The sequence below is a fragment of the Chlamydotis macqueenii genome, chromosome 2 (genome assembly GCF_036417535.1).
Source record: "Chlamydotis macqueenii isolate bChlMac1 chromosome 2, bChlMac1.mat, whole genome shotgun sequence".
NCBI lineage: Eukaryota > Metazoa > Chordata > Aves > Otidiformes > Otididae > Chlamydotis > Chlamydotis macqueenii.
Window position 1 is genome coordinate 158,649,800 of NC_141557.1, and position 14,070 is coordinate 158,663,869.

At 44.1% G+C, this 14,070-nt stretch overlaps 1 protein-coding gene across 1 annotated transcript in view; it reads right to left on the reverse strand.

Moving 5' to 3' along the window:
* COL22A1 (collagen type XXII alpha 1 chain) overlaps positions 1–14,070 on the reverse strand; it is a 201,505-nt gene that overhangs the window by 87,167 nt on the left and 100,268 nt on the right. The window contains exons 13-16 of the mRNA XM_086742654.1: positions 13,468–13,521; positions 12,054–12,107; positions 7,182–7,235; positions 5,486–5,530 (exon numbers count right to left, since the gene is read on the reverse strand). Of these exons, the coding sequence (XP_086598780.1) occupies positions 5,486–5,530; positions 7,182–7,235; positions 12,054–12,107; positions 13,468–13,521 (207 nt within the window). The remainder of the gene's footprint in view (positions 1–5,485; positions 5,531–7,181; positions 7,236–12,053; positions 12,108–13,467; positions 13,522–14,070) is intronic.

A 14,070-nucleotide genomic window follows, 5' to 3' on the forward strand; every position in this document is an offset into this window, starting at 1 on the left:
GCCTTTCCCCATCTTTCCTGTAGGCCCCCTTGAGGTACTGGAAGACCGCTATCAGGTCTCCCCGGAGCCTCCTCTTCTCCAGGCTGAACAGCCCCAACTCTCAGCCTGTCCTCATAAGAGAGGTGCTCCAGCCCTTTTATCATCTTCGTGGCCCTCCTCTGGACCTTCTCCAACTGGTCCATGTCCTTCTTGTGCTGGGGGCTCCAGAACTGGACACAGTACTCCAGGTGGGGTCTCACCAGGGCAGAGTAGAGGGGGAGAATCATCTCCCTCCACCTGCTGGCCACGCTCCTCTTGATGCAGCCCAGGATGCGGTTGGCCTTCTGGGCCGCAAGGGCGCATTGCCTGCTCATGTTAAGCTTCTCATCCACCAGCACTCCCAAGTCCTTCTCCTCAGGGCTGCTCTCAATCCATTCCCCACCCAGCCTGTATTTGTGCCTGGGATTGCCATGACCCAGGTGCAGGACCTTGCACTTGGCCTGGTTGAACTTCATGACGTTGGCACGGGTCCACCTCTCCAGCCTGTCAAGGTCCCTCTGGATGGCATCCCTCCCTTCCAGCGTGTCGACGGCACCACACAACTTGGTGTCATCGGCGAACTTGCTGAGGGTGCACTCTATCCCACTGTCCATGTCGCTGACAAAGATGTTGAACAGGGCCGGGCCCAACACGGACCCCTGAGGGACACCACTCGTGACCGGTCTCCACCTGGACATCGAGCCGTTGACCACCACTCTCTGAGTGCGGCCATCCAGCCAACTCCTTATCCACTGAGTGGTCCATCCATCAGACCCATGTCTCTCTAGTTTACAGAGAAGGATGTCGTGCGGGACAGTGTCAAAAGCTTTGCACAAGTCCAGGTAGATGATATCTATTGCTCGTCCCTTGTCCACCGATGCTGTCACCCCGTCATAGAAGGCCACCAAATTGGTCAGGCACGATGTGCCCTTGGTGAAGCCATGTTGGCTGTCACCAACCACCTCCTTGCTCTCCATGTGCCTTAGCATGGTTTCCAGGAGAATCTGCTCCATGACCTTGCCAGGCACAGAGGTGAGGCTGACCGACCTGTACTTGCCCGTGTCCTCCTTGTTCCCCTTTTTAAAAATGGGGGTTATGTTCCCCCTCTTCCAGTCATCGGGGACCTCACCAGACTGAGTTAGCTGAGGCTAACTTTCAGCAGAAAGACTATTTCATGTTTTATAATATTCTGTTTAAATCCCAGGATAACATTCACTTTACCCCAAACTCCCTCCTGCAAGAAAGCTCCTTATTCAATTGTTCCCAATCTGCAGCAGTGTGGAATTTGTTCTCTTACATGTACAAAGCATCCTGCAGCTGCCTCTTCTCAATGTCATCTTCCGCTCCATACTTCCACATTCGAAGTTTAAATATACCTTATTTTATAATCCGGGTCCTTCCATGATAGAGATGATGATGAGACCAATGACAGACTCCTGAGGAACATTACTGTCGTAGTTCAGCCCCAACGGGGACCAGACTACGCAGTCTCTCTCTCACTCCCCCGACTCTCCGAGAGAATAGGAGGAGATTTGACAAACAAAAGAAAACCAGGAAAAAAAAAAAAAAACGAAACACGCGGGTTGAGATTTGAACAAAAAGTAAATTTAACAGTAATGACAGAAGAAAACAAGAGAGTGATGGAACACAAATACAGTATAATAGCTCACAACAGATCTCTACATCCAGTCTCTTCCAACTAGGAGGACCTCCCTTCAGCACCCTCCTCACTTATATACTGAGCATGATGTCAGATGGGATGGAATAGCCCTTTGGCTAATTTGGGTAAATTAACCCCAGCTGTTAGCTAATTAGTTAACTATCCCAGCCATAGGGGCTACCAGCTTCAGTTCTCCACCCAGCTCAGGTAAATATTAACTCTATCCTGGCCAGAACCAGGACAATTACCTTTCCCTTATGGATTGTGGCCCTTGCCCATTCCAGCCTCTTTATTTTAAAGCTCTTTGAAATATAGACTTTCTCTTACTGCGTAAATACTGAAACCCCTGTAAAACAAAACACTGATTTTGCTTTGACCTCATACATACAGCTGAATAAAAACTACCAAATACACACACACACTCCTACTATTAACATAAATGTGCATGTAAGAACAAATTATACAAGTACAAAGAGTGACCACAAAATATTAGTTTTACTCTATTTTTTTTAATGTTTCAGACATTTTAATTCTGACTACTATCCCACAGGATCCCTGTTAGACCTCTCTTATCATCTGCAAACCCACACTTATGGCATTGGATTTAATTAGGTCCTTTTGAAAACCACATTGATTTAGCAACTCAGAAATAGATTTGCAAATCAATTTATTCCTTTTCTTCCTTCAGAAAGTCAATCACTCTTGTAACAGAAATGTTATTTCAAAATGATGCATCCAAGAAATGAAATTAGAGACCTGTACCCTATGGACAGCAGCTGAAAACCAGCATCAGACATCCGGATCAACTTGCTTTCAGGGCAATGGTTTCCACATTAATGGTTTCCTTTGCACTGACTGAACTACGAGTATCCTGAATTTGAGACTTGCAGTAAGCAACAGTCTGGTGGATTGCTGACAAAATGTGCAGTGTATTCTCAGGAGAATTTTTAACATCACCACACTGCAGCAACGAGTACTTCACACATGCTGTTTCAGCTGCCAAAACAGAAAAGTGTCAATGTTCTTACTGCTAGTAACGGGGGCTGGGAAAAGTAAAATTTATTTACACAAATTAATACAATATAGTTGTTTGAAAACAATCCAAATGATTGTGCTTTCAGTCGTATCTTCAGAAAAATCAGTCATTATAAATATTTTTTTCCATTTTTTTAAAAATGCCAGAGAAAGGGTTTTTTTTTTTTTTCCAAAACAAAGAAAAAGCATAATAAAAGTTTTATTCTCAGTTTTTCACGTCAAGACTCTAGTTCCTTCCCCTTTGCTCTGTTGGTTTTTCTGCTTTAACCAGTGGATCAAAATCATGAAGAGTCATAAGCAACCGGGGAAAACCACAGTAACTTTAGTGCTGGTTTCTGACCCTTAACAGTTAAAAAGTGTAACGATTTGTGAGGAAAATTATTTCCCAAGAGTCTTCAGGGCACTGGGAAAGACTGGAGGAGAGCAAACCCACTGCACGGAGTGACCTGTCAGCAGCAGACCAGCCCTGCTGCCTCCTTACATGAGCTCTGCTCCAGTACAACAGATGAGGATTTACTGGGTGGATACACGCTTACGCAGCAAAAGCAATGTCCCATGCCATGTTGAACTGCTGTACCTGCCCAAATCAACATGCCAAGTATCACGTAGATACACGGCTTATGTTGGCAGGGAAGTGCATCATGCTGATCTCTGCAGAGTCCGTCCTGGGGTCTGCAGAGAGCCCACCGGATGCAAAAGGATGTGAGATACCACGCACACTGTGCAGTGGCTCTCCTAAAGTGCAGGTGTAACTGGTAATACTGGATTTGGAAACATCACTATAAAACCTCAGTACTTACATTGGAGGTCCCAAGATAAAAGAATTTACCAACAAGATGTATTCTTGGATATTTAGCTTTTTTTTTCACACTAGGGTGCAGATTCTATAGACCAATAGAGCTACTGCTCTCATCTAATATAATAAACACTTTTCTCCTCAGGGACAAAGAAACACAGGTTGCGTAGGTGTCAGTATTCAAGTTACAGACTGAATAGCAGACAAGGAAATATTTGGCCCGCTAAATTTACGCCCACTGTTTTCACAGTAGTACTGACTGGCAGAAGTTAAAGCAATGGCAGTGGATGCTCTGAGACCAGCATTAAAGCTTGGAAAAAATCAAAGTACAATTGTTGTAGCAGAGATCTGGCTGCTTTAGGAAAAAAAAAATATTAAAAGGGAGCTCTAATTGTGCATATCCTTTTAATGAAAGAAAACCTAATTCAATTCTTCTCCACTTTAATCTTCCTCTAGCTTAGTCAGCTGCCTGCCCACACACAGCTCCAGCTTCCTCTCCCATCACGGTGATGTCAGAAAGATGGATTTTCTTCCGGGAGCCAAATATTCCAGCAGATTAGACACCTCGCCTCCAGAGAAGCAGTGGGGGCACTGGCTAGACACAACACACTGAGCCAGCCCTGCAAAGGGCTGAGGCAAAAGCACAAGGAAGATAAAGCACAATCCAGCTTTTTGCTGTAGCTGCAGGAGCGAGGATAGATAATATGAGACATGGCCGTGGCTAATTCATCATAAACAACAAAATGGATTCTGGGAACAGACACCTTAACACATGGTAAAGCAAAACACAATATCTCATGCTAAGGTTCTATTGATCATTTTTCCCAGTAGGCAAAAGCTTGGTGTAAATCTCTGGGTTTCTTCTCCAGAAGGAGATGGAGAGTGAGAAATGGGAACAAGGCCATGCTAGCAAGCTAATAACTCCCTCCTTTGCTCAAACTCATGCAGCCAGGTATCGTTAAAGACAGGCAAAGCTGTCAGAATACGGGTAAAGCTGCCAGATCGGCACTGAGATATTCCTATCTCAGCATCAGCTTGAGACATAAGCAAGACTGGCCACTGCTCGGGGCTGCAAGCCACTCGGAGCTGGCAAGGCTTTGACTGCATGAGAAAAGGGGTGAGTTGGGTCTGATTGAGAGCCTGGTGATGTCCATCTCCCACTGCTTGTCAGAGCAGGAGCGGATCAGCACCCAGTTCTCCTGGCAGGGGCAGCAAAACACATTTTTTGAGGCATTTCTAGGGAGCCTCGCGTACCGCCTGGCAGGTCTGCAGCAGAAGTGTGTGCACATCTCGGGTCTCTCTGAACACAATGAGCAAACTGAAATAATAAGGACTTTGTGTCTGCCCAGCTCATCTTTTAGATGCTTATTCTAGCTATAATAGACACTTGGTCTCTTTCTTGAACCATAAATGTGGTTCAAATCCCAGAGTGTCCTGTGCTGTGTAAAACAGCTATTCCCAGACAGGAGAGAGCAGAGAACTGGGAAGCAGCACCATTTGGATGAAGCCTTTAATAAAGAAACTATCTGGTCCTCAATAAAAACTGAGCTTATGGTGATGGGAGAAGACAGAAACATAGGAAGTTGGATAATTTGAGGAACTGCAGTGAGATGGGAAAATGCTGGACGCAGATGTGGTCAGCAGCAGTCAGTGGTTATTCACAACTCTCAGGTTGTGCACATAGCGTGCATGCCCTGTTAGATCTCCTCAGTGGCACACCTTCATTCCACTCCTCCTCCATCCCCAGCTACACACAGACAAGAAGTCCCTAAATGTGTGCTTACTAGACAGCAGAGATCCGTACAGCCCTCCTGCACTCCCACGGGAGGTCATTCCCAAACAGTAGCAGGAGGTGCACCGCAGTGAGGAAACTCCATCATCAGTCACCTCCCAGAGCTGCTGGCCTGGAAGTCCAGCCCACCCAAGGTCCAAAGGCAAAGAGCAACCTAGCTTTTCCTAGCATGCAGCAGGAATACCTTGTCTCCTCGTATTCCCTTTTCTCCTCTTTCTCCTTGTAGACCCTAAAAATAAAGAGAAAAAAAGACTGTAAAACTCAGTCCAAGTAGAGGCATAGTTATCTCCTCCAGTTAGTCACCAAATCACTCTCACATCTGCAGAATCTATCTCTGAAACTCAAAGACACTTTCCATGTTGCCAGTCCTCAAAGTTGGCCACAAGCATGGTCTAAGCACACTCACAGAACAGAGATGACCTGTAGACCCAAGAACATCTGTAATATTATATTGCCCGCAGATACACTGCCCTACTGCCAACAACAGTATGGAGGAACAGGGAACACGCCACAGCTGCAGATGGTCTGGAAAACAACCAACGCTCTACATTTTTCATGTTGCTCGTAAACAGTGAGGACTTAGGTAGAGGACAATACTGATGGAAAAACGTATTGCATAAACAAGCAAGAATGACCATTCCTGGTGGTTTTGGATGCAGCAGCTAGGCAGACAGCAGGTAACTCTGAGATCTGGCAAATGCTAGCTAATCCCTGTCCTGGAGGGCCAAGCACATTTTTGCGCTGTGAATCCAACACCAGTGTTCATCTGGACTGCCTAATTCATCTTCTTCCAGGTATGTCAGAACCATTTGCTGGGGCTTTGTTTCATGAAACACATCGCACTAATACAGGCAATTGACTCAAGGGGCAGGAACGGGTTCCACCTTCCCTTGGTATAGGAAGCACCTTGTATTTCACCTTTATTGTAGCAACTGGGCAACCAACTAACGACTATGGGCAGACAAATATGCTCAGTTAGTTGTGATCTCTCTAAAACTGCCAAAGCTTAAAATTCTTCTTATTCTAATAATACATTTGTATTTAAACTTCAATATACTTTACACTATAGTAGAGGGTTACCTTCAAGCTAATGAGAGCTACATGTCTGGGTTTACTTGGCCCACAGGATGATTTAGGTAATTAAGATCTTCAGATTTCAGGCCATTGTTGACTGTAAGCAAACTGTCCATCTCTAATGACCCAAATTGAGTCTGTACAGCTTCCCACACTATGAAGCAATAACACAAAAATTCCAAAGAGCAATTTTCAAAAGCAGATGGCAGAAGGTTTAAAAATATGACTCCTTTAATGCACTAACAACTATGGGGCCCTCATGTAGACTGAGTAGATGATTACTGCCTTGCTCCTCTCCAGCAGCCAAATGTCGATCTTATGACCAAAGTGGATAGGACCTTCAGTAACAGTGCACCACAAGTGAGTGCTTTCCGTCTCACCCAAAAAGGTGACTCAAGGAGCAGGAAGCCCCCTGACATTTTTGAAAATTTGACTGGAAATTTGCTGAGAGGTGGTATTTTTTGTGTGTGTTATGATGAAGTTTTCAAGCACCATATAAATGGTGCATCAACACAGACCAAAGCAATTGCATTACAGTGGGAGCATCACAAAATCACCAGGTGTTATGTCGGTAATCAAGTGCTTTCTTCTGACATAGCTCCACTGGCTAAAGATCTGTCCTCATTTAGAGAAGTCAGAAGAAACTCAATGAAGTCAAGAAAATATCACTATTTGGACATAGTATAGGTAAGTGGTCAGACATACACTATACTGCTCAATAATAAAAAAGATAGTTGAGCAGAACACACTGAAAAGGTGGAGAAAGTGTCCAGAGTGTCAAAAATTTAATAAGAACCACGACTTACCGGTGCACCTACGTAGCCTTTAATTCCTGGAGGACCTTGTTTTCCCTCAGATCCCTGGCAAGGAAATGAGATTCAGTAAAACACCATAAACTGTTTCACATAAAAGAACAAGAATAAAAACAGTTATTCAGAAATGTAGCCTGCAGTCCTGGGCTCAGAGAGGGCTGTTGAGGCCTCTCAGCTGTGTGAGCCCTAACAAACAGCAGTGTCTGACTTTCCAGCTACGTATCCAAAGTGACACCCCAACGTTTTCCTCTGTCCCCAGTACTCAGACATTAAGGTTATTCCTCTGCTTTCAGTCTTGCCCTACAAACTGCCCCATGCAAGTTTCTTTACAGATTATTTCAGAAGTTTTGGCAATGGCAGTCGTTAGCTGCCTTTGTGTGCAGGGTGACTGAGCTTTGTCTTGACTTTTGAACACAAAGTCAGTGGAACAAAGCACAGAGGTACATTGCTCCAAATGCTGCAGCAAAGGCTGTGTCCCAGTATAAACAAACCACAGATTTCAAAGTGTTATATATTTTGAAGAGTACATGAAAAGAACAAATCAGAACTATATTCTCCAATGTTTATTTTCAGTGTGAGAGAAATGCAGAAGGATCAAGTAGGTTTCAGCAGTTCTTCAGCTGGTTACACACTGAATCTCTCCCTGGAGAAGATGATAAACTGAAATTGAGAGCACTTGCTGTGTGCTTTTATATGCCTTACAATGCCTGCAAATGGACTGGATCTTCAGCTGAGCAGGATCAGCCTTCAGAGCCATCCTACAGAGACAGCCTGGGCCACAAGAACTGGTTAGATCTGTTATATCACCTATTTGGCTGATTATTTTACTTATCTCACTTCCCTTTTCTTTCTGCTTTCTCGTCTTGTTAACTCCTGTATTGGATGGCTGCAGAGGATAAGGCTTCAAAAAAGATCATTTTTTAAAAAATAATTTCTACATTTCATCTCAATAGATGTTTCTTATCCAAAAAAAAAAAAAACAAAAACAAAAAAAAAGTGAGATGTGTTAGCAATGAACTCTTAGCAGAACTTGGGGCAAGTGCCCAGGAGGCTGGTCATGTCTCACCACTGCTCACACTTGCCTTAGCCCAAATGGCAATCCCATTTGGAGCAGTCCCCCTCCGCATTAAGCAATGCATTGCCAAAACCAGTCCTCTGCCAGCAAGGACTTGGCTTGTTAAAGCAGATAAGACCATGCCCTGAAGCTTGTAAGCAGCTCATCATCCCAGCTGTAAAGCGGCAGAGCCTGTGTCAAGTACAGAAGTGAACTGAGTGGCAGACTCAGGCCGGGGAGATTCACAAGCAGGTTAACAAGAGCTGGGCTTAGGTGCACGTAAAAGTGGCTCTGGGATCTCTACAACATCAGGTACCTGAGGACCTCTGCAAGGCCAGGAAGCGGTGCAAGTCCTCTGATGGCAGTGGGAGAGCAGCAGGCACGCCCTTAATCTCTGCCTTCAGCCTGCAAGAAAATGCTACTACCAAAGTCTAGGGAAAACCCCTGCAGAAACAGGGGCCCACTCTGAGTTGTCCAAATTATCAAAGTCCAACTCAGTATCATAACATAAAAAACAGTTATAACACTCAGCAAACGGTATAGATGGAGAAACTGGGTTTGTCTGGGTGAGAAGACTTGCTGATCCCACCCAAGGCCTGTGCTGAGATCATGTCTGGTGAACCAGAGAAGTGAGAGACCTTCAACAGCTGAAGTAAACAAGGAGGAGGAAATTTGTCAAAATGAAACTCTTACCTAATACTTTGTATTTCAAAGGATTTATTTTTTTTTCCCCCTCTCCCTCTGTTTTTTCTATCAAGAGCAGATAACTGTCAGCTCAGATGGCAATACTATAGCTACATCAGTGCCATAGCAATGACAGCCACGAAAAATCTCTTTAATCTTTTATTAAAGATACAGAAAAAGAAGAAGGAAAAGGTGGAATATTTGCTGCAGGATTTTACAGGCTAAAGATCCTGGTCTCAAAAATTCAAGCTTTGTTTCACTGCTATACTATCATACAGGGAGAGATCTGAGGCCTTTTTTTCTCTGGACACATTTACTCCATTTAAATTAACCTGTCAGGTGCCACATATTTATGTGTGAACCTTCTCCACTGACCAGCAGATATTTCTGGCCATCTCAGACCACTGTGGCATTATCTATAACCAGAAGTCCCAACACTGATTAGCAGAAGACTGACTTTGAGAGCTCTTATTTGCTTCCACTAGCTCGTAGCCAGCAAGATCATACATCCTTCTTGGTGAGCAATGAAGTTTACCCATCACGTTTGATGAAAAAGGAAAAAAAAAAAGAAAACAAAACAAACAAACACCAGAAAACCTATACATTTTTACAATGAAGACACTTGGCTAGGAACAATCTTCCCTGGAGACTTCACTGAGGAGGAAAAGCAGTAAAATCAGAGATGACATACTGAGGCCATTTCATTCCTGTAACCCACACATGGACCCTAACAGGCTCATCATCCATTACAGCACCTCTGTGGACTGCATTCCTATTACCAGAAGTCTGCAGGACCCTTATCTGTGTTACTGGAAGCTTCACACAATTAATGAGGTCTGTAAAAGCTGCAAGGCACCTCCTTAAAAGAAAGTCCTGGCAATTCCCACTGAGAGAAAAGACTGGAAACCCCTCAGACAAGCCAGGGGCTGAATTTCCTGGGGTCCACGTAGAGCTGCTGAGCATGCATTGTGCTTGCCTGCTCAATGTAAATGAACGTGGTTTGAGCTGGGAAAGAGTGCGTCCCAACTGACCAGAGAAACTGCAAGGTAGCTCTCTGTGGAGCCTGGGGTAGCCCCCACAGCCACTCTACTGATGCTGATGATTTTAAATAAAAATAAGTGATCTGGCAAAAACCAATCATTACAACAGTAATTGGAAATGTGACCTCTCTGATTGCCAACTCTGCCCATCTCTACACGCTCTGTTCCACACCAGCGAGGTGGTGGTTGGGCCTTACGCTGAGGAGTGAAGGAGTGTGGATTCACATTTTAGATTTTAAAGTCCTGTCAGCAAAGTCAGGATTGTTTCTTAAAATAGCTCAGGCCAGAATCCAGCTCAAGGACACTGCATATAGCCAGCACATCTGTTGAGGTAAATAAAAGTCACTGTGAAAGCACACGACCATTTTATATTTAGCCACTGTAGCTGAGAGGCTGGGGTTAGCCAAGCTCACCTCTTCCCTGGGAGCACTTGGCATGGCCTAGTCGCTTGTCTTTAGGTCCAGCGCCACTGGCACTGATCCTGCCCAGTCCATGGTGCTGAACTTCTATCCAGCACTGCCTCATTACTTGGCTGAACTATATGTGCCTGATGATCCTGATGGGAAATACGAAGCATTTTGGAGGATCAAACCCTCCTGGTGGTAGAGGTAAATGGCTCAGTTTAGCTTGGTTTGTAAAAGCTTTGCAAAACAAGGGTGAAGAACATCATACCACAAGAAACATTATACAGCCTACCGGTTTGTAATTCCAGTATAGGAAACATGCAGGAGAGAGAGAAAAATATGTATTTATTTGTATGATAGGAGAGATGCAGCTGACAGGTATTTGTGGATGATGGATTCAGTTCATTTCATCCACTCCCAAACACGACTGAAGGACAAAACAGTATCCAGAGTGCCTACACTCAGCTCAGCCCAGCCCTGCTTTGCAGCTCTCATTTATCCCCTGCTGAACGTGCTGCTGTGCAGCTCCCACAATCAACCCCTTCATGTTGCTGAAGGCAATATGGCTCCCACAGAGAACTGTGGGACGGCTGCCAAGAATTTCCCCTAATCCACCAACACACCATTGGTTCTGATACTCTCCTGATGAGACTTTAGGAAACGATGACACTTCCCTCTATGAATAAAAAAAAGTTTTGGAGAAAGCACCTTTCCATAACTGAGGAACCCAGAAGGACCTATATAAATGAACTGTTTCATAGAGTCCTCTCTGATAGAGCCAAGTAAAATCAGGACTACATCTGGAAAGGTGTTCAGGTACCTACCTCCTATTTGAGGAAAAAGGTATCAGTGAACAAAGTGGGAGGACTGGATGACCAGATATGGCTCTTCCAGAAGGATGTAATGCTCAAAGATCCTTGTTTGTACAGGAGTAGAACTGGGTGAAGTAAATTTGGGCACTCAATCAATCCATCCTTGCAGCACCTATCATATGCTGAGCTGAATTTGGTGTGCATGATGTCCCTAAAAAAACCACCTGTCAACCTAATCCATTATCTTCTTTTTAAGTCATAGCAACAAGACTGAAACCAGCTGATGGGCTGTTATCCCCTCAGTAACCAGGGAACAAGGCAAGGAGAGCTGAGACCTTGAAAGGAGCGTAAAGAATTGCTCACGAGAAGAGCTTTGAAATTTATGCATATTTTTGATGTTCAGCTGAGTCTCATCAGATATCCAGTGATATAAGCATTGGCTCAAGTTCTATATCAATTTGCCACTGTCTACTGGTGCAAAACTGGAGCTCCCAAAATAGGCAGAAACATCCAGGACCTCTCCATGAACATTTTTTTTTCCAGTTGTAGAATAGGGATAGTAATTCTCACCTGCATCTTTATGAGAGCTGGGAAGGCTTACTGAAGACATGGGCTTATGTGCCCCAAAACACGCTCTCTTCACCTTCTCCATCTATGCTGTTAATTGAAAAAAAAGGTATTTCTTCTCTTTACCTACTTTGTCTAATTGCTGATATCTTAACAGACCCTTGATGAAAATGAGCATTTTGAGCTTCTTCATTCACCAGTGGGAATATCAAAAGTCATAAACAAAAAGTAATTCAAGCAATCCAGACATACAAAAAGTCAGTGAAAAAAATGTACCTGTTCATGCAAAGATGTGGAAAGCTTACCTTTGGACCTGCTGGCCCAGGCAGTCCAAATGCTCCTGGCTGTCCTGGTTCACCCTGCAAGTAACAGCAATATTGATGGTAAATGCTAATCTTTTATCTATAAAGGCTAGGATGGCTCAAAACAGTCATTACATACGGCTTTAGAAACAGAAGTTTTATCCGACATCTAGTCCTGAGTACAATTATCCAGAGATCTGAAAGTTTGTGGTGTGCTTTCTTCACAAAAATAACAGCAGAAAGAGACAAACCAAAAACTGAAGCAGCTATTAATCTGCTCTTCAAACACAACCACCTAGAGTAGCAATAAGTGAGTTCCCTAAGTTGTGAACAGGTTGCACCGACTACAATCTACAAACATGGATTCTTTGGAGACAATATAATGCATTTGTTCTTGAACAGTGACCTTTCAAGTGCAATAAACACATCCTCTAAGAAATTCTGCAAGTCCAAGTACATTACTGTCTGATCTCAGACTGTGCCACATGTGATATGATGAAGTTGCATCAGTTCTGTAAGTTATACTGGAAAACTATCACAATCTTTTCTGAAGTGGGACAAGTGTGGCACAAAGCAGGGACAAGAGGTAATTAACAGGGAAAAAAAAGAGCTTTTCTGCTGCGTACCACTACTTTTTGTGTATGCCTGTCCTTCCAAAGAATCCTTTCCCCAAGTTCCTCCACTTGCCACCAAATGACTGCCATAAAAAGGGCAGTGAATGAGACGATAAAAGTCCACCATTGGGATGAAGATAATTCAAAGGGATGGTGATCAAGCAGGGGAAAGGAGGGAAAGGTCTAAAACACACTTACATAAGATGCTGGAAAATGTGTTTGCAGTTTTATTTCTCAATTGTAGTCCTCTTAAAGACAATATCCGGTACGCTTCATCCTTCTTTGAGCTCACCCTGCACCTCCTTCTTCACTCTTAGCTTTTAGCAGCACACAAGGATTTCAGGTCCTTGCTTCTGTGACTGATATACATCCATTTCTCTGACACCTGTCCGTTGTGCAAGCACAGGATGGTCGCCTACACCCCCTGCCATCTCCACTAGCCGACAACTCTTTGCCAGACATAAAACAAATGGCCAAGCTCTGCCGCTACAGTTATTAACCAACACAGCTGCAGCAGTGAGTCCCAAAATGCAGGCTGCCACAACTGCGCCCTTTCTCGTCTTAATGAATGGTAACAGAGCTGCCTCAGGAGTATCTCAGGATGGCTAATCCATACAACACCTGCCATCGCAGCAAACGTGCGAGGGAGAGTGCTGGGGCTGTTAACCTCCTGCCATTTGTTTCTGCTGCTCCTAAAATGGCCGTACAAATCCCCAAGACATGTTCCACCAATACAGATTGATTTCCACTGCCTGCCTTGGACTGAAAGGCAGGGATTACATGGGAGGAACGAAAAGGCTTACAGCTTCTCCTTTCGCTCCATCCTTCCCAGGGGGGCCAGGTGAGCCCAGGGACCCCTGTAACAACAATAATATTATCATCAGCACAATATTAACACCCGTTGCAAGTGTAAGGACATGAGTAATGCAGCAAGCCAAGAATAAAGAATAAAGAGAATCATTTCAACTCAAACATTTATTATTTACAGTCTCTGGAGGAGCTGTGGCTGACATTAACACACTATGGCCAATTGATGAGCTGTTAATGAGCAACTAGGCACTCTTGGCCACTTAACTCACTTAAGAATAAATTAATATAAAAGCTCTGCAGCTAATTAGACATGTAACCATTGAGTCATCTTAATGTCATCTCCCCTCAGTCTCGCTGTCCACAATTCCATTGTCTCAAAAGCCTGCTGTTTTGTCACTACTTTTTTTTTTTTTATTCCATGCTTGTACAGCATCCATCCCAAAGCTCAGAAGTCTCTAGACACAGCTATAATCCACATAAGTAATGAGCCTCAAAGCAAATAGAAAAGAAGTCTTAAAAAACTCAAGCAGCCCTCAGGAACTGCCCTGGTCACTGAGAAGGGAGTCTTAGAGCTGTGAACGTGCAAAGACACAGAA